Source organism: Pan troglodytes, chromosome 13, assembly GCF_028858775.2.
Source record: "Pan troglodytes isolate AG18354 chromosome 13, NHGRI_mPanTro3-v2.0_pri, whole genome shotgun sequence".
Classification (NCBI taxonomy): domain Eukaryota; kingdom Metazoa; phylum Chordata; class Mammalia; order Primates; family Hominidae; genus Pan; species Pan troglodytes.
The window spans coordinates 63247650-63275403 of NC_072411.2; the positions used below are offsets into that span (position 1 = coordinate 63247650).

The 27754-nt window shown below is 34.8% G+C and overlaps 1 protein-coding gene and 1 long non-coding RNA gene across 11 annotated transcripts in view; one reads left to right on the forward strand and one right to left on the reverse strand.

Annotated features, from left to right (window-relative positions):
* Positions 1-27754, forward strand: part of TANK (TRAF family member associated NFKB activator) — a 141352-nt gene that overhangs the window by 109476 nt on the left and 4122 nt on the right. For all 10 annotated transcript variants that reach the window (XM_515854.8, XM_063790511.1, XM_063790512.1 and 7 more), the window contains 4 exons: positions 772-890; positions 20011-20087; positions 20335-20450; positions 26666-27246. In XM_515854.8, the coding sequence (XP_515854.5) occupies positions 772-890; positions 20011-20087; positions 20335-20450; positions 26666-27246 (893 nt within the window). The remainder of the gene's footprint in view (positions 1-771; positions 891-20010; positions 20088-20334; positions 20451-26665; positions 27247-27754) is intronic.
* The window catches only part of LOC104005236 (uncharacterized), a 31024-nt gene continuing 22624 nt past the window's right edge, over positions 19355-27754 (reverse strand). The window contains exon 5 of the long non-coding RNA XR_010149766.1: positions 19355-19580. This is a non-coding gene — a long non-coding RNA (uncharacterized LOC104005236). The remainder of the gene's footprint in view (positions 19581-27754) is intronic.

Consider the following 27754-nt stretch of genomic DNA (forward strand, 5'->3'; position numbering starts at 1 on the left):
ACTATATCATAAGAAAATATTTGTTCAGGTACTCAAAAATATATATGCGAGGATGTGTATCACAGTATAATGTCTAATCATGGAAAGCTAGAAACAAATATTCAGTAGTTACACTGATCTATATGAATAGCTATGTAGCCAAGAAAAGTGATGATAATAGGTATTAACTTGTAAGAATATGTTGACGATATATAGCAAAATGAACAAAGCAGGATACATAAATAAGTGTTATTTTTCATTTATGCAGAAAAAGGTGATTCTTGTGTGAATTTATATGTATAGGAAAAGAAGAATTCTGATAGAATATATAAACCAAAATATTAACTGGAATAATTCACAAGTGATAAAAATTTGGGTAGCATTTACTTTTTATTCTTTTTGGCTGTCTGCATTTTCTAATTTTCCCATAATAAGCATGGAGTCATAATACAAATAATTGTCTTAAATAAGAAACGCATACCTGAAAATGTGAATATAAAAGTTGAATTGTTGCTGACAGATGCAAAGAGCATATTTCTAGTTTTCTAAATTCTGCATATTTTACATACTGCTGGCTTTTGGAGAGCAGGGGTTTTGTGTGTTTGTTTAGTGGGAAGGAAAAAATATAAATGGACAACTTGTCAAAGTAACTATTACCTAAAGAATTTTCTAAAACTCCTACCTTAAAATGTATTCTCTTTATGGTTTTGAGTTTGTATTATTTTTTGCTTTTTCAGGTGGTACCAAAAATAAGGGTTTTCTGCTAATGTCCAAGAGGTTTTTGTCTTGCAGATAACAATTATGGCTGTGTTCCTCTGCTTGAAGACAGTGAAACAAGAAAGAATAATTTGACTGTTGATCAGCCACAAGATAAAGTGATTTCAGGAATAGCAAGAGAAAAACTACCAAAGGTAGACATTGCTTCTGCAGAAAGCAGCATTTAAATGCTGATGCGTGACATAGCTTCCTCATTTTATTTTTCTGAAGTGATCTACTGCTGGAATTCCAAACAGAAGTTCCATATATACAAATATGTGGCTTAAATATTTCTAAATAGAAGAACTATTTTCAAGTAAAATAAAGGCTGAGGTTTTGTATTTCCTACTGACCGTTTTTCTACATCACAAGCATTTCAACAAAGAAAAGATTTAACAAAGAAATAGGGCTGGGCACAGTGACTCACTCCTGTAATTCAAACACTTTGGGAGGCCAAGGAGGGAGGATCACTTGAGCTCAGCAGTTTGAGACCAGCCTGGGCAACATAGGGGGATCCCTATCTCTATAAAAAATGAAAAAATTAGCCACGCAGAATGGCACACGCCTGCAGTCCCAGTTACTCAGTAGGAGGATTGTTTGGGCCTAAGAAGTCAAGGCTGCTGCAGTGACCCATGATCATGACACTGCATTCCAGTTTGGGTAACAGAGTGAGACCCTATCTCTAAATAAATAAATAAATGAATTAATGAATGAATGCCACATACATATGTACATATATGTGTGTGTGTGGTGTGTGTGTGTATATATATAAACAATGAAATAAAAGATTAAAATCAGGTAAATAATAAGACACAGATTAGATAATAGCTTTCTAGCTTTTTCTTCAATTGTCTGTGCTTAGTTTAAAAGAAAAATACACCCAACTAGCTTAAGCAAGACTCTATTGAAGTAATACAGAAAGAAATAGTACATATCTGCAAGGAGACATATACAAGGACGTTCATGCCATGGGTTAGAAACAACCTAAATATCCACCAATAACAGAATAGTCCATCTTTAGAAACTCTTTAGAAAAATTAAAATATACTAAATATATATTAATTTGCCTAAATTTCAATAGCAATGTTGAGTAAAGATGGAAATTACAAAATGATAAAATGGGAATACTTTATGTAGTTTGTTGTTGTTGTTGGTTTTGTTTTGTTTTGTTTTTGGATTTTTTTTGGAAATGAAGTCTTGCTCTGTCACCCAGGCTGGAGTGCAGTGGTGCAATCTCTGCTCACTGCAACCTCCACCTCCTGGGTTCAAGCAATTCTACAGGCGCATGCTGCCATGCCTGGCTAATTAGGATACTTTATGTAGTTTTTAAAACATAACATTAATGTTTGTGAAAACACAAATATGTAATAAAAGTATAAAAACCTGTACAGGAAGGGCACACATCTTCTTTAGAAAAACGATCACCTCTAGAATTGGGGAGAAAAGAGACTGTGATATCTGAGAAAGGAATAATGAGGGCTTCAGCAGTTATATCTGCAGCTTTTTTTTTTAATAGAAGAGAGCCAAGCAAGTATGCAAAATGTTAACACTTGTTAACTCAGTAGTATATGTATGTATATTATATTTTTCTCCATGTTTTCATAAGTCATTGAAATTTTATAAGTTTGAAAAGGATATTTTTAATGAGATGAGTTGGCTTTTAGTGGGACGATACATATTTGGAATAAAATACGAACTCCTAGCAAATAAGGTTTCTTAACATCAACAAGAACAATTAAATCAAGAGTGCTATATTTATTTCTTTCCTTCTAAATAAAGTAGGAGATTTTCACTTTGTTAGGGTTATTCAGTTACTGATTGCATAACTAAGACTGTCTTACTATTTAACATCAAATCTGAGAAATCCAATTTTGAGAGCTTTTTTCTATAAATAAAAATTTTAGAATAAGAAGTTCTCTTGGTACCCCTTAGTACATATATTTTTATTTTAAACCATTCTTTGAGTCATTCAGTTTTCTTCACCCCCATTCGAATTTTCATTTATCTAAAAATGCTGATAAACACAGAAACCATGGCAATGAAATATACTAGGTTTATTTTGCAAAAGAGGAAATTGAGAAACAATGATTCTTTCTTTTTGGAATGCAATTTTTTTACTAGGCCTATTGTAGTACATTATAAAATTGTTGAATTACTATACTGACATAAAGTTAGTGCTCAAATAAACAATATTTCTAATCTTCCTCTTTCAATGTCTTCCAAATGCCATTACTTAACTGCAAATTTAATAATAATTTATAGCATTCCTTTGAAAGTAATAGAATATCTCCAGTTTAAAGTATGTAGAAGGTAGTTTTGAAAATAAAACCTTGGTTAGAACAAAAGGGATGATGTGAAAAGTTCTAAGATATAGTAATAGTTTTGTTTTTTTAAATTTGGATAATTTGTTATTTATGCAAGTTTTAGAGTTTATTTTCAGTCAATAAGTATCAAAAGCAGACCTTCAATGGAAATCTTTTTAAAAATTATATTTGTTTAAATTCTGTAAGCTAAGTATTTTATCTGTGAAATATATATTTGGATACCTGGGATGAAATTAAGTTTAAGTAACAGAAATCATTTCAGAGATAGCCTGTGTGCAAAGAATGAATAATATTACATCAATTATAACTATATTTTTGGGCAGACGGTAAGAGGAAAAGCTCCAAGTAAGGAATAAACCTAACTTCAGTGAGTTCTCTTAATTATCTTTACTAATAGGGGAAAGGTTTATGTTTTAGCCACATTTTTATACTTTGAATAGCTCATCAACTCAATTTTCTTTGTAACCATTTAATAAAAATAAAAATTAACTGTCTTGCAGTTCAGCTTTCTCTTTTTTTATGTATCTCTAGCCAAAGTGCTAATGAGCACTAAACGTATAAGGGATTAAAGAAAAGAGAAAATATATTGTAAAAGAATGGATAAATTAGATTTATTGAATATTTGAGAGTTGGCTGTGTGCTTAGTGTAAAAAATTAGGCCTATGTTAGAAAAAATACTGGCCCATCAAGCAATGGAAATTAAAATATGTTCCATTGGCCTATGTGTTGATCTATACTTAGTGAGTTATAATTCACCTTTAGCTAATACAGGTGAAACCTTTCCTAAAGAACTCTGAATATATGGTTATATTCAAGCTTCTTCCACAATGAAAAAAATCCATGTCTGTTGCAGTTTTTTAAAAGTATGCACCCACATGGATGAGAACTGGAAGGCATTATAGAGAAATGGTTAAGGTGATGGTATGATTCTTTTTTATTCTATTTTAAATATACTTTAATGGTCTTCTGCAAAACTAACCTATTTCTAGAAATCACATTCCCAGTCAATTGGCCTAGCTTCTATAATGAATTAGTAAGTTAATAGAAATGCTTTGAACCAGTAACAGAAGGAAGCCACTACGAGCCACCCACAGTGCTTTCCTCCTTCTGTTTGGTGGGTGGTTTGAGGATTTGTTTTCTTTAGACTATTTGTTTTGTTTAGGATTTTGTTTTGTCAGGATGTTTGAGAAGGGAAAGACTTGTGGACATTTTGGCAAATAGCCACTCTGGCTGCCTTGGAAAAAAGAGACACAAAGTAGAGGCAAGAGGGATAGTTGAAGGGGAAAGAGGCCCTTTTAGAAAATTTTACTTAAGAAACTTGAAATTTATAGTTCAGTCTCTATTCATGTTATTGCTACACAAAAAGAATGCAAAAATCCTTTGACTTCTAAAGGGACAGAAAGAGGTAAAGACAAAGCCTCTATCATTAGATGACCCTTAGTACTCTGCTTGAGACAGTAGGGAAGGAAATACTCAGTTTAATGGAAAACCTTAGTTTTGTCTTTTGTACACCACAGTAATTTGCACAGTCTTTTGCATTATCTATCATATTATTCCAGACTTACCCCAAAACTTAGGGCTTAGAACGACAAATTTACCTGAGTTTCTATGGGTCAGAAATTCACCCAGTGACTTACCTGGGTGGCCCTGACTCAGGGTCTCTTATGTTGAAGTCAGGATGTGGACAAGGACTGCAGTCATCCGAAGGCTTAACTGGTTGGAGGATCCACTTCCAAGATGAGTCACTCACATGACTGTTGGCAGGAGGCCTTTCCATATGAGCCTCTCTGCACAAACTGATAGCTAACTTCACTCAAAGTAAGGGATCTGAGAGAGAGAAAGGTGCCCTCTGTGACGTAGTCTCAAAGTCACATTCCTTCACTTCCACTTAATTTTGTTCATTAGAAGCAAGTCACTAAGTAGTGGGGCAAGAAATTAAGCTGCACCCCTTGAAGGGAAAAGTATCAAAGTTTCATAGATATATTTTAAAAGCAACACAGGTATTGTAGATTGTGGTGTACAGAAGAGGATGTGAAAGATCAAGAGACAAGGGGGCTGATACTTAATTTACCTTATGACAAATATTGATGAAACGTAAGGGAACTTAATATTCACTTAATAGTGAATTAAATTCCTGAATTATGTGATTATTAATCCTAAAGGGAAAAAATATCATAGCCTGTCATCTTAAGAACAATTTCAAAAATTCTAATATGAATATACTTTCCAGAGGAGAATAATAGCAATGCTTAGAGAACTAAGAAATTGTTGCATATTACTAATTCTTTTTTATAATGTTAAAAACTGAAAATGCAGATAGGAAATCAGATAACAAAAATGCACACAATTATTCTTGACAAAGACTATTCATCTCTTGTTTACAGAACACCATTTTCAGACATAGTAACTTATGTCCATGTTAGCAGTTACTATTTAAATAACAAGTTTTGTATTTGTGTAACAAATATAAAGGCATTCTATAAAAATACAAAACTATAAATTGTCAGTTTAATTCACTTTTTTAAAAACCAGGATGGTAATGTACTGTGTCACTTATATAATCTCAGAAATGAGATTTTTATAATTTGCTTCTGGGAAATAGTTTGGTTGCCAAACTAAATACTATCTTGAGTGTCTAGGTTTTGACAGAAATTGTTTGCCCTCATCTTTCTATGCTACTTTTTGTTCCTGTGGAGAATTATACAAAATTCTCCGGTGGTTTGATGCAAGAAAATATGTAGAAAGCAATAATATAGAAGACAAAAAATTTGGTGATATTGGTAAATTATTTTTCTTCATTTATCCAGTAATTCTGAATTCATGATGTATACTTAACACTGCCAACCACTGGAGAGCAAAGAGATGTTGTCCCTGTCTTCTGGCTTAAAGTCTTGATTTAATAGTTAACATTATTGAATGTTGAAAAGTTATTTCAGATTCTAGGATCCAAAATATGAAGTGAACATGGTATGAGTTCACTAATTAAATAGAGTTTATGTGTTCTCATGTCTATATATTTCTAATTTATTCTTTAAACATGTCTTTATTTTTCATCTGAGTTAATCAAAAACTCAAGTAAATGACGAGTGCAGTTACTGAAAGATGTCAGTTAAACAGTTTGCAGATTTCAAATATAGCTATCATTGTGATTAGATCAGCAGATATGGTGGCTTTGAGGAACAAGAAAGATTTTTTAGGTTTAGAATAGTATAAACAGTGATATAGCTGTGGAGCTGGCAATTGCAAGCAGTAAGATGTGCTGTACCTGACAATTGCAAGTAAATATAGAAGCTCTGACATATTTGAAGAAAGCTGTTGTCTAAAAAGTCGTTTGTCAATCACTTACACAAGAAGTAGTTATTGAACTCCTATTTGCCAAGCCTTGCTAGTCATTAACAGAAATACAAAAAACAAAACACAGCAATAGCAATAGTATTGTAATAGACAACATCTATCCCCTTTAAGGATATAGTCTGGTTGGGGAAATGACAATATGGAGACCTACAGCAATTAGCAAGCATTATAAAATAATGTAAAGTCCTAATTATATAACAAAATGAAACCCCATCTCTACTAAAAATACAAAAATTAGCCGGGCGTGGTGGCAGGCATCTGTAATCCCAGCCACTTGAGAGGCTGAAGCAGGAGAATTGCTTGAACCCGGGAGGTGGAGGTTGCAGTGAGCTGAGATCACGCCACTGCACTCCAGCCTAGGTGACAAGAGTGAAACTCTGTCTAAAAAAAAAAAAGAAATTCTAACTATAATTTTATGGCACAGATAAAACATATAGGACCTTAATTTAAAAATTAAAATTCTCAGTGAGCTTAAGGTAGGCTTGATCAAGGGCCCAAAGTTTAAGTTCAAATACTGAAAAGAAGACAAGTTCTTACTTGCCTTTATCTTGGTTATGTGTGCATAGATAAGTAAAGTTAAATTTTCTACAAGACTTTGATGGAAAAAGGATAATTTCTAGACAAGAGCCAGAATTATTCTAGGTCACTTGGGAGAGAATATTATGTATGTAAACTGAAAGCTAAAACTGAGGGTTTTGAATGAGCCATTTCATTTACCATAACCATTTTTAGTTGACATAATCATGGCTTCAGAGGAGAAAGTGCTTTCTACCTTTTTCTTAACTTTATTCTATAGACAGTCCTTCAGTGAGCGACATTTACGCATGGTCTGCTCCTTCAATTATGTATAGCAGTTTTGGCAGGCAGTACATGAACTTGAACTCTGTTTTGCTTTCTGATCTTCTGTAGCTAATAAAATCCTAATCTCACAGGTCTAGGTCTTAGATGGCATTCCCATCCTTACACTGTTCATATCTTATATACACTGGACTTCAAGTGCAGTGCCCACTTAGGGATCTTCGTCTGAGTTTTGGGCCCCTGTAGCTTCTCTCAACACTCCAGACACTTTCTGTTGCAAGTCCCTTAATCCACATTTGTTTGTTAAGTTGCTGTATGTTGTCCAGGTACCTGGTTTTATATTCATTGTAAAAGCTTTAAAATGGTTTATAGGTAAATGATAAATATGTTTTTCATCATTTGAACAAAAGCTAAAAATTAGGCCGTTAGTCAACATATTTAGCTACTAAGTGATTTCTATGGAAAAGCCAAATCTCATTTACATCATCTAAACACATAGCACCTCTTCTAAAAGAGGAACTTGAAATAAATGTAATTGCATGTGTTCGTTACTCAACTTTTTACAAATTTGCCCCTGAATTCCTTTAATGTTTAATCTTTCTATCTTTTATCATACAGAAATGGTGATTATGCACACTGTACAATGGCACAGGCCAATGTAGGCTGGGGCTTAGCGAACTGGAGAAAAACGTGTTTGTGTGTAGTACCTCAGGTACTCCTTGCCTTGCAGTCCAAAGCAAATGTACCGCTTCTCCTGGTTTTCTTTCTAGAAACTGCATTATATATACCCTATTTTTATATATAATGCTTCTATATTACTCCTCTTTGGAGACTAGCCTTTTTTATAGACTTTCTGGTAGAATGTTAATTAGAAAGGAAAATAACTATCTTCAACCAATTTATTCATTAAAAGTTCAGTTTTTTCCAAAGAGTCATAATACATAAACTTTTTTTTTTTTTTTTGAGACAGGGTCTCATTCTGTCACCCATACTGGGGTGCAGTGGCACCATCTCGGCTCACTGCAATCTCCACCTCCCAGGCTCAAGTGAATCTCTTGCCTCAGCCTCCCGAATAGCTGGGATTACATGCACACACCACCACACCTGGCTAATTTTTGTATTTTTAGTAGAGACGGGGTTTCACTATGTTGGCCAGGCTAGTCTCAAATGCCTGACCTGAAATTATCCACCTGCCTCGGCCTCCCATAGTGCTGGGATTACAGGCGTGTGCCACTGTGCCTGGCTGATACACAAACTCTTAAGAAAACAAATATTGATATCCAAAACATTTTAATAATTACATTGAAATTTTCTATTGCAGAAACTGTGTTTCCAATCTAAATTATTAATTAATCCTAACCCTTTCCTGCTCTGGGTTTGTGTTTTTGAATTCAGTACATCATCTTACAGTTTTTGCTTTTGTTAAAATACTGGAAATAATTTTGAGGAAGAAAAGAAAATAAGAAGTGATATGTCACCTTCTAAATTGTCTTTCCTAACTTAGAAGCAAATTCGAATGTCTCTAGTATGGCTTTTCTCTCCTTATTTCCCCTATCATCCCTTTTCTCACACTTCTCTTTATTTAAAACTTGTCTTCAAAGCACACAAAATAGAGTCGATAAGAGTCTATCCAGCCCTGATTTCTCTTGGCCAAGGAATGAAAGGCTGTTCTCTAAACCTTGATAGGTAAGGAATAGCCCCCTGTCCACCTCCATCTTAGTCTGTATTGCTGTAAAGGGATACCTGAGGCTGGGGATTTATAAAGAAAAAAGGTTTATTTGGCTCATGATTTTGATATCTGTAAAAGTTCAAGATTGGACATTGACATCTGGCAAGGGCCACAGGCTGCTTCCACTCATGGCCGAAGGCAAAGAGGAGCCAGCATTGCAAAGATCCCATGATGAGAGAGGAAGCAAGAGAGAGAGGGGAGGTGGCAGACTCTTTTTAATAACCAGTTTTCTCAGGGGCTAAAAGAGTAAGAACTCACTCACCTGCCATCCTTACCCCCACAGCTCCCAGGATTTCTCTATTCATGAGGGATCTGCCCCCATGACCCAGACCCCTCCCATTAGGCCCCACCTCCAACATTGGGGATCAAATTTTAAAATCAGAGTTGGAGGCGACAAGTATCCAAACTATAGCACCCACAAACCATCTAGTTTATCTTATTATTATAACCTGTCATCCTAAAAGTTCTCAAAATCTGGCTGGGCGCAGTGGCTCACGCCTGTAATCTCAACATTTTGGGAGGCCAAGGTGGGTGGATCACTTGAGGTCAGGAGTTTGAGACCAGCCTGGCCAACGTGATGAAACCCTGTCTCTACTAAGAATACAAAAATTAGCCAGGCATGATGGTGGGTGCTTGTAATCCCAGCTACTCTGGAGGCTGAGGCAGGAGAATCGCTTGAACCTAGGAGGTGGAGGTTGCATGAGCCAAGATCACACCACTGCACTCCAGCCTGGGCAAGCGTGAGACTTTGTCTCAAAAAAAAAAAAAAAAAGAAAATTTCTCTAAATCTGTTTTGAAGGTTTTTTTTTTTTTTTTCAGTGTTATGAAATGCTTCTACATTCAACCTGCTGTGATTTTTTTTTTGGTTGAATTGTATGATGAAAATTCAGCCTCAAATAGATATTGTATTTGAAAAGGGGAAGAGTATTTTAATAGCATTTTTAGCGATTGTGGATAGTCTTTGATACTGCACTAAAATTTGGTAGTGTCTTAAAATGTTAGCTGCAATATGGAATCTGAAAGCGTATCAATGAACTTTTCTGCTACATTAAAAGCTGTTGGTCTATCTTGTACTTTGAGTATGTCTTTTACTAATGTATGATTCTGTAACATCATGAATCAATCATTTGGAAAATATTGGTTCACTAAGTTATGTAGATCTTGCAAATGTTGACCTATTATATAATATTTTAATATCACATTTAACATCATCACTGATTGCATCAGAAAAATCTTTCAAGTATTGGGCATCTGTCAAGCTTACTGTGACAGGTACAGGTCTTCCAAAATTTTAATTTTCACTTGAAAGTTCAGATTTTATCATTGGCAACAAATCTTGTCTGTTGCTTTCCTTAACATGACAGGCTAACTTCATTTGCTTTTGAGAAAATGTCTGAATAACCATAGCTTGTGTGTCAGTCATTCTTTCAAGCAAAAATGGCATTCCATTAGAAAAGTAACCAGTTTACTTGCAACTCAAATAGTTGCACAAGTACTTTTCCCCAAGACAATAATTGTACTTCAGTATGCAGCAGAAGTCCTTTTGTGTATACTTCCCATTTTGTCACACAAAATATTGAAAATATGTTGAGATCAAGTTTCAATAAAAGTAATCACTTTTACTGCCTTATTAAGGACATTCTTAGTTGAAACTGCCTTTTTTTGCTGGTTTTTTTTTTTTTTTTTAACTGAGTGTGTGACATTAAAGAATACAGTGACAACAGTTTGATATGGCCTTAGTCATACTCGGGCACCAGCAGTTTTATTCATTGTTTTTGCATCATCAGTCTAAATGCCAACACAGTAAAAAATGCAAATATTAATAATATCTTAATTGTGACAATAGTTGATTTCAATTATGTCAGGCTCTGGGATTTCATTTTATTCTACTTACAAGCTATTAAGTTAGTTACTGTTTCATGGGTGGGTACTGGAGGAAAACAGAAAAGTGAATCAGAGGAAAAGGACTTTATTATTTACAGTAAAGCTAGTAGCCAAGAACATCTTATTTTCATTGGTCCTGCCTAGGAGGTAACACAGACACAGATGATGCTTATACATGCAATGGTTACATTAAAGGAGAGGCATATTGAGCTTGGGGAACCCACCATTTTATAGCAGGCAGTAAGCATGCCTGCTCTTTGTCCAAGAGGGAGACATTACCTAGTCTTTCAAATTTGCTCTGCAAACACAAGCCTAAGAAAAGGCTCTGGTAAAGAACAGTGAGATTCTTGTATTCCTGACATGAACAGCAAAAATGTGCCAGGATGCTCAGGGGCCATGGCAGATTATCTCTCCCAACAGTGGATCCCTTGAAAGGCTCTTGGGACCTTTAAGGATCCTGGACCATATTTTGAGAACCACTGGTTTAACCAGATTATAATTTCCTGTTAGAAAAAAATCATATTGCCTTTTTCTTAGTAAGTTACTTTTCATCCTCCTGAAAAAATGTCATGTTCTAAGAATATTCCAGCATCTCCTCAGGAACCTTTATTTGTACATGGAGGTCCTAGTGCTTCCTCATCAGTTCTTTTCACATACATTGGATAATCAATTGTCTTATATCTTCATACTTTAAATCGTGATGCTTGTAAATTAATCTATATTAAGTCTAGAGCAGACTCTGAATTTTGACTCTAATTTGTTAAAAGATAGTTTGATAGTAGATACCTGCATTTTCTAGTATGTTCCATAAAACCCTAGGACTATGAAGTGCTGCATACTAGGTACTCTGTTTGGTAATTTTTAAAGGCGCAAGACTGTATCTGGGATCTGAAATCAATACTAAGAAAACCACTTAGCTTTGTTTAAGTACAGGATCTTCAGCTAACACTCTTCCCAGTATTGTATTTTAACATCCTCTAACTGGATTCTTAGTTCCCTCTAAGATACTGCTAGATTTTGAGGGTAGAGGAGGGGGAAGAGTCACCTAATTTTTCATTTGCACCTATACACTCTGAGCTTCTCTGCTGCTTGGTTAAGCAGTGTCTTGCTATGTTACGAAAGCTGATTTATTTCCTGAAAGATTTTTTTTTCTTTGCCAGTTAGTCATCTTTCTATATACTTATGCTCTAAGCTATATATCTTAGAATCCTAATAAAACTATTGTATAGCAGTTTCCACACATTCTGCATTGTCATTAACCTGTGGTTTTTGTCTCCCTCCCTGATAAGTCCCTTTTGGAAACAAATAATTCTAAGACGAGCATCTTTTATTGTCTCTTTCCTGTTATGTTTGTCAATAGTAGTGTGATTTTTGCATTTAAGCTTAGTTTCCTCTAAGTAATTCCATATTTAATGGATTTACTCATTGTTATTTCTACTCCTAATTTCTCTTGACTATTTAACATTAAAGACAGCATGTTTCCCTCTACATTTTATCTTAATAATATTATAGGGAGCCACTGACTTGTCTGTATTCTCTAGAAGTTACATCTGGACCGTATGTCTGCTAGATGGCCAAATGGCCACAGTGAATCTCCTTGCTTTCCTTCTTGCTTCTGCTAATTGAACATTCTCTCCTGCTTTCTCTTTTTTACCTGTGCTGCAGCCTGAGACTCCTCACTTCTGTCCTCAGCTCTTGCTTCTCATCTTATCCTGAGCCGTAAGCATAAAGTGATAATTTTTTGATAAAGCTGAATCTAAAACTCTTCTTCCTACTTTTTTTCTTTTTGATAAATGTTCATTCCCATTTGACATGAAGAATATACTAGGTCTTGGTAGTTTATTTTTTACTAAGTTCTTTCTTGGCCAAAAAAAAAAAAAAAGTTGGTGAGGCCCCCAGTTTGAAATTTTACTACTCAGGAAAGGCCTAACCTCAGTTTCTTTAGGGTTTCTCCTGCCCTAAGATTTTTTGATGCTAACAGAAAAGAAGACAAGTTCTTATTTGCCTTTATCTTGGTTATGTGTGCATAGATACGTAAAGTTAAATTTTCTACAAGATGTTAATGGAAAAACGATAATTTCTAGACAAGAGCCACAATTATTCTAGGTCACTTGGGAGAACATTATGTAAACTGAAAGCTAAAACTGAGAGTTTTGAATGAGCCATTTCATTTACCATAACCGTTTTTAGGTGATATAATCATGGCTTCAGAGGAGAAAGTGCTTCCTATCTTTTTCTTACTTTATAGACGGAATGCTGCTGTAAACATTTGTATACAGGTTTCTGTGTGAACATAAATTTTGAAGTGCCCAGGAGTGCATTCATTGGGTCATATAGTACTTACATGTTTGGAGTTTTTTTGTTTGTTTATTTTAAGAAACAGACAAAATGTTTTCTAGAGTGGTAAAGGGTATTGGTAGTTTTGTTTTTACAGGCAGTGAACTTGATTAGCTCAGGGTAAGTGTCACTCCTATGGAGAGGGGCAGCTCCAATCTCCATTCAATCCTTAGAGCTTTAGCTGCAAAGCTTTTAGCCTCGCCCAACCTGGGGACTGCCAGAGACTTGGGCTGAATTTAAACTCGGAATTTAAGGTTCTCAAATTCTCTAGGGCTCCTTTCCTTCACTCTCTGGTGACCATGGTTATGATCTCATTCTCCTTCTTGGTTCTTCCAGCCAGAATGTTAGTGGGCTTTGTTACTGGAATTTCAGCCACTACTGTGCCTCTACTGCAGTGTGGCCATCATCAGGACAAAACCATAGAAAACTGGGAATGCACTCTAAGCCAATTACTTACTACACATTTTTTACTCTCCTCCAATATATGCAAAGTTCGGTCTTCAATGTTTTCAGGTAGTTGGTTTGTGTGCATGTGTGTGTGTGTGTGTGTGTGTGTGTGTGTTGTCCAAAGTTTGTAACTGTTATTTGCAGAAGAATGGTTTGTTAGGTGCTCACTCCTCCACAATGGAATCTGAGCTCCTAAAGTCTAGTTTTTTGTTTTTTTTCTGGCTGAGTATGGTCAGGATATGGTCCAAAATCACCCAACATGTAAAGAACCCAGAAAATATGACCCAGTTATAAGAGAACAGACATCAACCCTAAGATGATTCAGACACTGAAATTATCAGACAAGGACTTTATCAGCTGCTATAACTATACCCAGTCTTTTATTAAAAGATAGCTGGGGAGGCAGGAAGGGAGTTAAGCTTTCCAGAGAGGATAGAATTAACCAGTAGGGTACTCCACCCATTGTCATGCTTTGTCAAATGCTTAACTTCTATGCCAAGTTTGAGAAATACTATGAAATTTTGTCAAAGAAAATACTGCCAAATTGCCTATGTTAACAAGTGACTCGTTTGGCAAAACTTGAGTAAATCTATCTTAAGTTATTTTTGGATGTACATTTCTATTTGTACGATACATCCTTGAGAACGCAGCAAAAAAAAGGCTATACCAAAGGTTTCCCCTCCCACCCTGGGCAATATTTAAGCATCAAAACATGGCCTGTAACTGCTTCTCAGTGATAAATATATTTTTTATTGTATGACAGGAAGATTTTAGAATCTTAAAATTAGTTTGCCTTGGTGCAATATGTAAATGTAACCATTCTTTATCTCCAACCCTATGCTGGATAACTGTACCACTTAGCTTCTCCAGCAGCCAAGCATTATGGCTAAGTAGTTAAAGCTACTGGGGCAAAAAGGCTTGTGTTCCAATCACAGCTACTCCGCCTGCCAAACTATACACAAATTATTTGATCTCTTCAAAGCAAATTTAAAAATCATAATTAAATACGTAATTCAGAAGATTTTGTGGCTTGCCAGGTGCAGTGGCGTGCACCTGTAGTCCCAGCTACTTCGGAGGCTGCAGCAGGAAGACTGCTTGAGTCCAGAAATTTGACTCCAGTCTGCTCAACGTTGCAAGACCTCCATCTCAAAATAAGCAGCTTTTGTGATTTCAGTTAAATAAGTAATACATGCAAATTGCTTAAATAATAGCTATTTTCAAGAAGATAGCTTCTGTTCTTCATGGTGTAGTGGCATAACACTAAATTTGTGGTTAAAGGATTTTTCCAAATCAGTTCATTTTTTCTTTCTTGAGATGAGTTCTTGCTGTGTTGCCCAGGCTGGTTTCAAACTCCTCCCTCTCAGCCTCCCTAGTAGTTGGGATTACAGGAGCACACCACCATGCACAGCACGGATCAGTTCATTTTAAATGTAGTGTTTGGGGAAAGAGTGAAAGGAGTGTGAGAAATCTTAATTAAATTGCTCACTGAAGTTATGCAGTTTCTATTTTGCATTAAAAAAGCATGTCCACAATTAAATATTTCTTCCCTTTAAAGAAATCAGAAAGATATATGCAAAAGGTACCTAATACAAAGTGAAAGACTTAGAAGACAGATAGTAGAAAAGTATTCATCTCATTCTACAAATTAACTTTGATAGAATTGAAATTACAGTAATTGTGGCAGTACTGGCAAAGGATTTTACCTTTTCTGAACAATATGTTTTATTGTAGCATTGAATCAGTAGAGATTGTGGGGATGGGTTATGTTAAACCACAACCCAATAAAGAACTTGGAAGTAATTAGGGTGTTTAATTTTATTTTTATATTGTTTATTTTCTTGCCACTTCCTTCAGAACTCTGGGATGGATCCCATTTTGCCCTGGAGTTGTTCCCACACTGGCAGTGGGTTTGCCTAGCACACTGTATCACACAGAACAGACAAGGCTCCTAGGATTTGTGTTTCTCTTGCTTTGCTAGATTTTCAGGAATGTTAATGAGGGTGAGAGAACCATAGATTTTATATGGCCGTAAGTTCTTTTAGATTAAATACAATATTCTATTTTTTTATCTTTTGTCCTCAAACTTTTATGTACTATTCTTTTATGTTTATTCTTATCAAATATCTTTTTGTAATTTTTTTTTGGTCCTGTTTTATACCTTAATCTTTTTCTGTCTCAGCCCTTTTTTCACTTTCTCCCTGATTCAGCTGTATCCAGTGCTTGACTTCACTATAACATCTTTTGTCTCAGTATATGTAGACTGGTAAGGAAATATTCAACCTCAGTTCCTCCTTTAACATTTCATTCTTAGTTCTCAAAAATCTAAGTGACAAATGAATCTTATTTTCAGTTTTTTTCCTACTACTTACTTTTCCTTTTTCTGTAGTGAATTTTATCAAGCTAACATTTATACCTATTCCATAGTTTATATTCCCTCTACCAATCCATCCCATCCCACCTTGGCTTATTTCTTGGTTTACATTGATCCAAGTAAGGATTCTCGTTTCTGTTTTAAAAGCATATTTCTATTTAGCCTCATCCAGAAACGAAATAAAACATTGACTACACTCAGTTGCCTAAGCTAGCTAAAAATAAATATTCCTTTGCATGCAAGGATCGTAACTAAAGTTTAAAGGGAGTCTTTGATATGAACACTGGAGTAAAGTGAAATATGTATCATTGAAAACTAACCTTCTTTACTTAATAGAAGCCTTTTAAAGTTTAGGTTTCTTACATACATATGAGAGAATATACATCTTGTTAAAGAGTTTAGTCAGAATTATCTTTAAAAATTCCATAACTCAGCTGGGCGCGGTGGCTCACGCCTGTAATCCCAGCACTTTCGGAGGCCGAGGTGGGCAGATTGCCTGAGGTCAGGAGTTCGAAACCAGCCTGACCAACATGTTGAAACCTTGTCTCTACTAAATATACAAAAATTACTCGGGCGTGGTGGCGAGCACCTGTAATCTCAGCTACTTGGGAGGCTGAGGCAGGAGAATCGCTTGAACCCAGGAGATGGAGGTTGCAGTGAGCCAAGATCACGCCACTGCACTCCAGCCAGGACAACAAAAGCGAGACTCTGTCTCAAAAAAGGAAAAAAAAAAAAATTCCGTAACTCAATTTTATTTTGCTGACTTTAATTGCTTAAAATTTTTAAGAAAAAATATGGTTTTGAATGACAATTTTTATTTCTTTTCTGTATCTTTCCAATTTTTTATAAAAGGAATAAAATAATTTCACTTTTAGTATCAACTATAACAAAAGCAGGTGTTAAGGAAAATGTACATTTCTTTCTTTGAGAGGTTGATATCTAACATATCCTAGAATGGGAAACAAAAACATTTTTGATTATTTTTGCATCAATAATAAAGCCTGATTTGGACTAATGAAATATTAACCACTTTTTTTTCTCCTCCTTAAATATCACTGCATATTCAACTGTCCCTTGAACATATATTTTTGATATAATACCCATCTAGGGAGAAGCTTAAATTGACTTACACTAAATCAAAATTCTCCCAATTCACATAGGAAATTTAAGGAAACATTTTACATCTTCCAACTGTTTCAGATGTGTTTATCTTAATGGATTTAGTTGAATGACTTACCCAGCGACATACTGGAAGTGTATATGAAAAGTATGATGTGTAAAACTCTTATTTCAGCATTCATTCCACAAGTTCAGCATTTCCAAACTAGTACTTGGAACAGTTTATGATGTTAAGTATTTTAAGTTTTAGTACCTCAAAATAAATTCATTTTTTGAATGATTTAATGCTTAAAATCTCCTAAAATATAATGTTCAAAATTCCCTTGCTTTCTTATTTGAAGTTACAACTTCATCTTCCTGCAGTACAGAGCCCACTTGGATTATATTTGAGAATAGAAAGAAAAATACAAGTTATCTTACTCTCTGAGATGCTCAACAAACTGATTAATCTTTATTAAGATAATGCATTGACAAAAAAGTCTGAGTTTCTGGGCAAGTGTTGAAGTTGCCATTGATTATACTAATCCTAAATCCTTTGAAAAATTAATGATTGTTTTCAGAAAGTTGTATCAGACTGCTGTAATGGAAAATAGCATTAACATGTTATGCCCCATTCTAAATAAACCCGACTTCAAAATGTCTGTCAGAAAACCGTTTACTTTTTTTTTTTTTTCCCCCAGGTAACATGTTAAGAGGTGCCTTTCTGAAAATTTTTCTTGGGTACCGGGAACTCAGAATTTTCATTTGAAATATATTAACAGCTTTATTTGGCATGAATGATAAAAGGTGCAGTGTATTGCCTAGTACAACCAGTAATACTTTTTTCAATAAGAATAAAAACAAAAATAATAGTAAGCAGAGCTGTGTTTCTAACCCCAAAGAAGCTGAAGACCTTAGTTTAGATACGTCATAGGAATTCCTCAAGGAGTCCTCCTTTACCTCCTGCCAATACACCAAAGGAATCTTTTCTTGATAAATTCACCCACACTAGTTATCAAATCCAAACATCACAGAAGTAAGTTAGCATCAATGACTTACCAAGCGAGACAAAGATTTGTCATTTTTTTCCTATCTTTTCCTTCAGCCCTCTTCATCCCCATTAGTTTTTAATACTTCTTTAATCTCAGAAGCAGTCATTCCTAGTTTATGTCAAAGTCAGGACTTTGGAATTTGGAGCACTATCTTTACCACTTTCTGTAACTATCTCCAGTTTTAGGCTAAAACTACAGGGCATTACTCTTTTTTTTGTTTTGTTTTTTGTTTTTTTGAGACAGTCTTGCTCTGTCACTCAGGCTGGAGTGCAGTGGTACAATCTTGGCTCACTATAAGGAGGTCATTCCATTTAATATATAATCACTTATTTTATGATTTGTTTGACATTAAATTATCAAATATAAGTATTCTCTTAATATACCTCTTCTCTGATTTTGTTGATATAGACTTAATAATAAAATCTTTTAAAAGTTTGTTGTCGTATTTGTAGTGTTCTGACTGGCTGGCTAGCTGTAAAATGTTGCCTTTCTTCCTAGTCCACACTAAAATCCATTGAGTGTTCTAATTGTACAAAACACCATAGAAAAACCTTGTCTACCACTTTTAAAAACAAACTGTGAATGTGAAAATATCTTCTGATGTGACTGCATTATAACGCTCAATACAGCAGTTTTAATCCAGAAGAATATATGACCTGAATGTTTGTCAAACACATGATATGCAGCAACAAAATAATCTTTATTTTACTTCAGTCTGACAATATAATGTATAAAATCACAAATTGTTTGTATTGGCAAGATTTTATTTTACTAATTCTGAGATACTATAAAAATAATACTCTATATATTTAAAGTATTTATTTAGAAAAAACTGGGAAATAAATTGGAGAAGATATTAATTTTAAGAAAAACAAACTGAAATCAAGTCTTTGTCTTAGAGAACAAATAAGACTCTGAAGAAATTGAAAGAAATCTTTTGAAAAGCAAGAGTGAAGTACTTCAGTGATAAGACACAATGAAGTAAAATCTTCCATTTATAATAGCTACAATGACCTTAATTGAATAAAATCTAAATGTCACTAAAGACAGATATCCACTGGTTTGGATTTGAAATTTAAGAACTATTCAATTTTGGATGAATTATAACTTATGATTCTGTATTAGGATTCTTCAAATCTCTGGGCTTTTCAGTTTATAAGCTTTAGAAAGTACACAACACTTTCTAGGTATGATGTAAAATTTTTTAAATATTTAAACCATAGAACACATTATTACAATATGTTCTTTAATGTTGATTTTTAAATGTCAGAATAGATGTAATACCAGTGTAAGCCACAGGGTGGGAGTGAAAGGCAAGAACTTGTGTTGAAGCAGCTTAAATACATAATTGCACCATCTTTATAAACCTTTTAAATGCTTGTTGAATTATAAGGAGCTGTAGCTTGGTTTTCTTTCTTCCTTTAATACAGCTGCATTCTTCAGCAAAGAATCTATAACAAAAGACAAACACGTTGATTTAAATATATAGGCCATTTTTACTGAATATCGAAAGAAGTAGACACATAGATTTTTTCCCCCTAAGTTTCTGAGCGTATGAGGTGCTTGGTGAACAGAGCAGCAATTTTGATCAATAGTTGAATTTGAGAAATTTCTTGAATTACCAGTACCGGAAATAGTAATTGAAGTTACCAGAAATATTTCATCTCTTCATACTTTCCTTCTTCATTTTCCTTTTTCCTTGATTTTTCTCATTTAAAGAAAAAAATCAATTGTATATTACATATAGGTCTATAAGCTGTCTCAAGTTATTTTTCAGTAGGGAAGGTAAATAAAATTTCCTTTGTGTTTTCTCTTTACTCGACCTCATTTGAATTTGGGAGCAATTTAAAGTAGTAATAGTAATCATTTTGTATCTTTAAGGTAAGAAGACAAGAGGTTTCTTCTCCTAGAAAAGAAACTTCAGCAAGGAGTCTTGGCAGTCCTTTGCTCCATGAAAGGTAGTTCTACATCCTTTTTTCTCAACTCTTAAAAATTATCAATACTGAAATATATTTTATATTTGTTTTTTTAAGCTTTAACAATTGCAAAAAAAAAATAGCCTTTTAGAATAAGTGGAAGTGACCAACCCCAGAATCCTACATGTTAAAGATGACCTAAACAAGTCATGCAGTTAATAGCAGAGCTGAATCTAAAACAACTTGGAAGTTATAGCTTTACATTTTAAAATGTTGATTTTTTTTTTAGGGGTAATATAGAGAAGACTTTCTGGGATCTGAAAGAAGAATTTCATAGAATATGCATGCTAGCAAAAGCACAGAAAGACCACTTAAGCAAACTTAATATACCAGACACTGCAACTGGTAAGATTTAATTTAATTTACAGTAATATTGATTTGTTTGATTGAAATTGATTTCCTTTTGAATGTGAAAATATTCCTGAATGCCTATTAAGTGTGTAGCATCTGTAATTTACCCCTCATCCACGTATGTTTGAATGTGTACATGCTGTGTAAGTTCTGTAATGTATTACATGTGTAATTGTTGGTTTTTTTCTCTTTGTTGTATATGGTACTATATAGATTAAATTGAAAGACATAATTACTAATTAATGAGACATCCCACCTTAAAAAAATACAAAATAAATACAGACTATATCCCTGAAAGTTTTCAGTTGTTTTTTGGGGACCTTATTAAACATTAACTTTTATGTTAATAAGTGACCTTGAAGCCACACTACCATATTATATGAGCTAAGTAAAATTATAACATCAGGTTTGTTTGTAACTTCTGCCTGAAAGTTCATTACATACACTATGGATAGATGTTTTTTTCATGTTCTTTTTTTTTTTAATTAAATACAGAATCTTGCTATGTTGCCCAGACTGGAGTGCAGTGGCTATTCACAGGCCTGATGGTGCACTACAGCCTTGAACTCCTGGGCTCAAGAATTCTTTGAACTCATTTGGTTCAAGAATAAAAACGTGGCACTCAAATTTCCTGAGTGCTAGTTGTGTTTAATGCACAAAATACACATTTAGTATAAAATATAATTTAGAAGGAACATTTGTTTTACATATGTGTTATAGTATGTTTTGTAAATGCTGTACCCTTTCCTAAAACCCCAGACTGGCTTCCTGGTGTTTGCTTCAGTAGTTCTATATGAATAGCAAAATATAAGGGATTAGGTCTGGCAACCAAACACTTCTGCAAACAAAAGGAAGGTAAACTGATCATTTATAATGATAAATTCTCCTTTACCTTTGTGATTTGAGCTATTCTGCAGACAATTCCCAAAGGATGTGATTTACAGTTTTCACTCTGAGAGATGTTGCAGTCTTGCTGACTAACACCCTTTTAATTAAAGATCACTTTCCATTTCTTGCAGCTCTTACATCTAGGCTATTTAAAATCATTTTATAGTGTAAATTCACTTTTTGCTACTACTACCATTTTATTTTCAGAAAAGTTACACAATGTGGTATTACAGAAACAAAATAATCTTTGTAGACAGACATAATTTGGTTCTTTCTCTCCCTTCCCCCACCTCCCCCAAAACAACTCTTTTCTTCACCTTAATTTTTGTCATTTTCATGAGAAATTGATCTTTTGTATGGACTAAAGATACTAGGTACCTCTGAAGTAAATGAATTATTTCTGTTTAAAATATGCTAGCTATGGAGATGTAGTACCTAGAATTCATAAACATGCTTTTTTGAACATCAACATCTTTTCAAGGCATTGTAATGGTGATATATTCTTTGTTACACAGAAAACTTACCTCATTATCAATGGCTTAATACTTTGACCATTTTTAAATTGCACAGGTCTAAATCTGAGTATGTGTCTGTCAGCTAGAACACTGAGTATTTAACTTCAATTTCTTCTCCACTAAAACTGCTTCCTGATGCCGTATTTTTATGCTTTATGTTAACAGTGTCACAAATAATAAGTACATTATTCTCAAAATATTTTGTGCTACAGATTCTAGTGAAGTTTTGCTGGGGTCCAAAGAGAAACCAAAATAAATATTATACTCTGACAGTGGTATATCAAAAGGAGAAAGGAAAAAATATTTTTTGAAAAGATGCCTATTCAGGGTTTCCAAGTATGTATGCTACACTGTATAAAAATATAGAAGAACTATTTTGAATATGATTTGCACAATATATCTGGGAAGAGTATGTGTATTGTCCCTATGTTATTTTGTATTAAAATTTGATTTTTACTTTTAAATAACCAGATATGATTCATTTGAAAATACTGAGTTAGTAGAATTCTACATTTCCTATTTATTATTACTTTGTTTTTTCTACTCATCTACATATGGCAGTAGACTTAAGAAATGATAAAGATAAAATGTATGTTTATCCATAGCTTCAAATAAAGTACTGTTTGGTTCATAAAGGAGTGTCCAATTTCAGTAGAGATTAGGAAGGAAGAATATAGGATTAAGGGTAACAAACATCCATGAGAAGGGTAATAAACAACCATGAGGTCTTTTTCTTTTGTCAGTATACAACGTGATTATACTGAGAAGTAACTAAATGGATAGCCTGTATTTAAAATTGGGAAATCTAAAAATATTTCCCATTTTACTTTTTCCTTGCAAAGCTAAGTAGTCTTAAAATAGACAAAATAGAAAAGCTATTTGCTCACCTGATCATGTTTCTCAATATGGTGTCAGGATGACAAGTGCTTTCATGCATCTCATTTGAGTTTTAAGTTGTCTCAGCTTAGATTTCTAGTAGCATTAGGAATGTAAGGTTTAAATTTTTTTAATAGATATTAACTCTCACTGCTTGAGCAGATTAACTCAGATTATTTTAATGTGGCTGAGTTTTATGCCAGCTAGCTTTGCTGAAAGAAAATATGTTTTTTTAGAGCTGTTTGATTTCTCCTCGTTTTGTTCACAGCAGGGATAGATCAACTGCTAGAAAAATAATTCAAAGCACATTTCTGTCAATTTGGGGACTTCTCTCTATATACAGAAACCAACATGTTCAATTTAGCCTAATGGTTCAGAGCACAAATCTACAGTTAGGTTGCCTGGGTTCCAGTGGCAGATCTACCACTTACTATAATAGTTGTGTGGCCTTTGAATTAACCTCTCCAACCAGTTTCTTCACATGTAAAGTGGAGATAATAATAGTGCCTGCCTCAGGATTACTTTGAGTATTATATGAATTAATGTACATACAATTATTATAATAGTACATGCCATGTGGAAGTGCTATTAATGTTAATAGTCATTTCCATTAGCAGCAGCAGCAGATTCTCCAGCATTCACCTTGTTCTCCTTGTGAAGATCATTTGATAAGTCTCTCCTCTTCGGGTGTTACAGAATCTGATTACCTCGACAGTTGGTTTTCCTGATTTGTTATTTGCAAGTAGCAAATGTCATCTACAAAGACAGTACTGTTTCCTAGACTTTCCTACCACTTTCAAGTCTACTGCCAGGGAAAATGACTACTCGAGAGTTAATGGACTTTAAGAACCTCAGAGGCTAAAGAAATCCAGATAAACAATTAAGCTTGGTGACAATTACTATAGCACTCCTAGTCATAGAGTATCTGGTAAATGTTGATTATTATAGTAGGCTTTGTAGGGGAGAGATTACAGATTCATTCAGAATTCATTTGTTAGGGGCATACTACGTGCCAGACACTGGGCAAGGGTCTGGAGTTACAGGTAAACAAAACAGTTTAAGACCTCAAAAAACCTACTTTAGTGGGAAGAAAGAGAGTTATACTTGGAAATACAGTCATGTGCCAAATGACATTTTCAGTCAACAACAGATTGCATATACAATGATGGCCCCATAAGATTATAATGGTACTTAAAAGTTCATATCAGCCCAGGCACAGTGGCTCATGCCTGTAATCCCAGCACTTTGGGAGGCTGAGCTGGGCAGATCACCTGAGGTTGGGAGTTCGAGACCACCCTGACCAACATGGAGAAACCCCGTCTCTACTAAAAATACAAAATTAGCCGGGCGTGGTGACGCATGCCCGTAATCCCAGCTACTCGGGAGGCTGAGGCAGGAGAATCACTTGAACCTGGGAGGCAGAGGTTGCGGTGAGCCAAGATCATGCCATTGCACTCTATCCAGCCTGGGCAACAAGAGCAAAGCTTGGTCTCAAAAAAAAAAAAAAGTTAATATCACCCTAGTGACATTGTAGGTAGCTGTTGTTACATTGTAGCACACTTTGTTTTTTTTTGTAAATTTAGTGTAACCTAAGTGTATAGTGTTCATAAAGTCTACAGTGATGTACAGTAATATCCTAGGCCTTCACATTCACTCACCATTAACTCACTGACTCACCCAGAGCAACCTCCGGTCCTGCAAATTCCATTCACGGTAAGTGCTCTATACAGGCATACCCATTTTTTATCTTTTATGCCATATTTTTACTGTACCTTTTCAGTGTTTAAATACACAGATACCATTGTGTTACCTGCAGTATTCAGTACAGTAACATGTTGTATAGGTTTGTAGCCTAAGAACAATAGGCTATACCATATAATGTAGGTGTGTAGTAGACTATACTGTCTAGCTTTCTGTAAATACACTCTATGATGTTTGCACAATGACAAAATTGCCTAAGACTGCATTTCTCAAAATGTTCCGTCGTTAAGTGACACATAACTATATAACAGAGTGTTTCAGTTCTCAGGGCATCCAAGAGTCATGGGAGAGTCATCCAGAGAAACTTATGTCCAAGCCAAGATATGAAGGACAAATAAGAGTTGGGCAAAGAGTAATGGGAGGGGACACTTCAGGCAGTCTGCACAGCATGTGCAAAGGTGCAAAGACAAGAGAGTGTAGCTATTTTGGAGAACTATACAAAGTTCATTGTAGCCAGAGTATGGAGTGAAAGATGAGCATGGAGAGATGACCAGGGGCCAGTCATGAACAGTCTAATAAGCCTTTTCTGAGATCTGAGGGGCTTGTAGAGCCATCAAAAGATTTTATTAGGAAGGTAACTTGGTCAGATTAGTATTTTAGAAAAACTACTCTGAGAATGAGGGATGGAGGGGAAGTTGCAGTGAAGAGAACAGATTGGATATGAGACAAATTCAGAGGCAAGGAAGCAGTTTAAAGGCTGTTATAATAATCCAATAAGAAAGGATGGTATGAAGAGAGGTATAAAGAGAGGCAGTAGGTATATAACAAAATGAACCAAAGACGTTGGTTGCATTTTACTACACATACCCAAACAGAAAAAAATATATTGGAATGTGCTGTGGCAAAAGACAGAGAGGTGTCATGAGACTGCCAAGACCAAAGGAATATAAAGGAACTGACATTTGTTAAGTGCCTACTAACCTGTACAGATACTTTGTATACCTTGTGTTCTGTATACCCTGTCTACCTAGATTTGCATCATTGGTAATGTCTCCATTTGTGAATGTTCAACAGTGCTGATGACAATCCTTAAAATACATACATTACCAACTTCAGTGCCTTCTTTAAGGGACATTGTGGAGCTTAATTTGGCTTTTTCTAGTGTCTCAGAATCATCAACATGGAGAGTACTTTGATGATTGTTTTTTTGTATTGAGCACTCATTGGCCCTATACTAGACTGTAGTGTTTTCTAAGTTCTTATATCAGCTTCTTTGTCTTTCTTCTCTCTTCCTATGCTTTTAGCTCTTGTTGATATCTATGTCTGCCTTTAGCAACTCATACTCCCTTTTAATTTGCTGTTTCAAACCAGCTATGAGCTGTGGAAATACCACCAAGTTTGTTAGAATAAATCTAAAATGACAATAGGAACAAAATTCATCTATCTATGAACCTTGTGGCTCTAATTCTGGCTCCTCAGAAGCTCTGTTTTCTTTCTAGCTTTTGACTGTGTCCTACAAAGCTGAATTTGTTGGATAAGTGGTTCTAGATAAATGAGCTACAGAGGCCCTTTTGTCTACCAGATATTTACCTGTTTTTTACAGAGGTCTTTTTTAAAAAAAGATATAAGATGATAAAATAATCTATTCATCCACAGTTTTCTTAACATGCATCACAATATTTCATCCTTCCTTTGCCTTCACTGTCTTCTTTTTCCCAACTCCTGCAACCACCAGTCCCTCACATGGATTATTGAGAGCAGACAGTGGCTAAACTGATTAGTGATATACTTAGTTAGACAGTGACATTAATAATAAATGACCTAATTTTAGATATACCTAGTAAGATTTTCCCTTTTAACAACTTATTTGTCTAAGCAAACTCACAGTTATAGCTTCCGTTACTGACAAAATGTTTAAATGTATACACTACAAGCAAATGTTTTTCAAGTGTGGAGCAGTGTAACTGTGAACAAGATGCAAAGCTTACGGCAGAAGACCTAGGAAAAGACAAAGTAGTTAAATTGCAACTAATAAGCTATGTTTCAGTTCACCCGCTGGAGACTGCTAATATTCTGTGTAAGGTGGTAGCAGATTTTAAAATCCCAGTTGTCTTCATTTGCTATAAAAACCAATAGAAAAAATAATAATAATCTCTCCAAAGCTGATTGAACAGATTTTTTTAATGATTTGAATGCGGCTGTTTCTCTTTTGTGTTCTTCTCCCTGCAGAAACACAGTGCTCTGTGCCTATACAGTGTACGGATAAAACAGATAAACAAGAAGCGCTGTTTAAGCCTCAGGCTAAAGATGATATAAATAGAGGTGCACCATCCATCACATCTGTCACACCAAGAGGACTGTGCAGAGATGAGGAAGACACCTCTTTTGAATCACTTTCTAAATTCAATGTCAAGTTTCCACCTATGGACAATGACTCAACTTTCTTACATAGCACTCCAGAGAGACCCGGCATCCTTAGTCCTGCCACGTCTGAGGCAATGTGCCAAGAGAAATTTAATATGGAGTTCAGAGACAACCCAGGGAACTTTGTTAAAACAGAAGAAACTTTATTTGAAATTCAGGGAATTGACCCCATAGCTTCAGCTATACAAAACCTTAAAACAACTGACAAAACAAAGCCCTCAAATCTTGTAAACACTTGTATCAGGACAACTCTGGATAGAGCTGCGTGTTTGCCACCTGGAGACCATAATGCATTATATGTAAATAGCTTCCCACTTCTGGACCCATCTGATGCACCTTTTCCCTCACTCGATTCCCCGGGAAAAGCTATCCGAGGACCACAGCAGGTAACTGTTTTGCATTAACAAATATATTATTATGTGTGAACACACATTTTGCCATACATGCACAGATATGCATCTCTTTTACATTATCAAACATCCTTTTTAAACTACTGACAGCCAAAGTTAAGGCTTTCAAAAAAACAAGTCCCATAATAAATGACATGAAATTAGAAAAGCTGAATATGGTAAAACTTTATTGGAAAGTACCTTAGAATTTATGTCAGATTTAAAAATACATGTTAAGCCTTATCCATATCTGTCGTGGTGTCACTTTCTTAGTTCCTTATTAAAAGCTTGTTTACTCAGGATTAATAAGATTATTAAATTTCATAGTGTGAAACATGCTGTTTTATTTAATAGTTTGTGTATATCATATTCATCTTTATAAGAATTCATGATCTTTCATAAGTAAATAATTGCATCTTACATTTCTATTTATCAAAATAAGTGAACTATCTTTCAGTGAATACTTCTACTACATCTTCAGTTATATAGTACACAGATCTGTAGG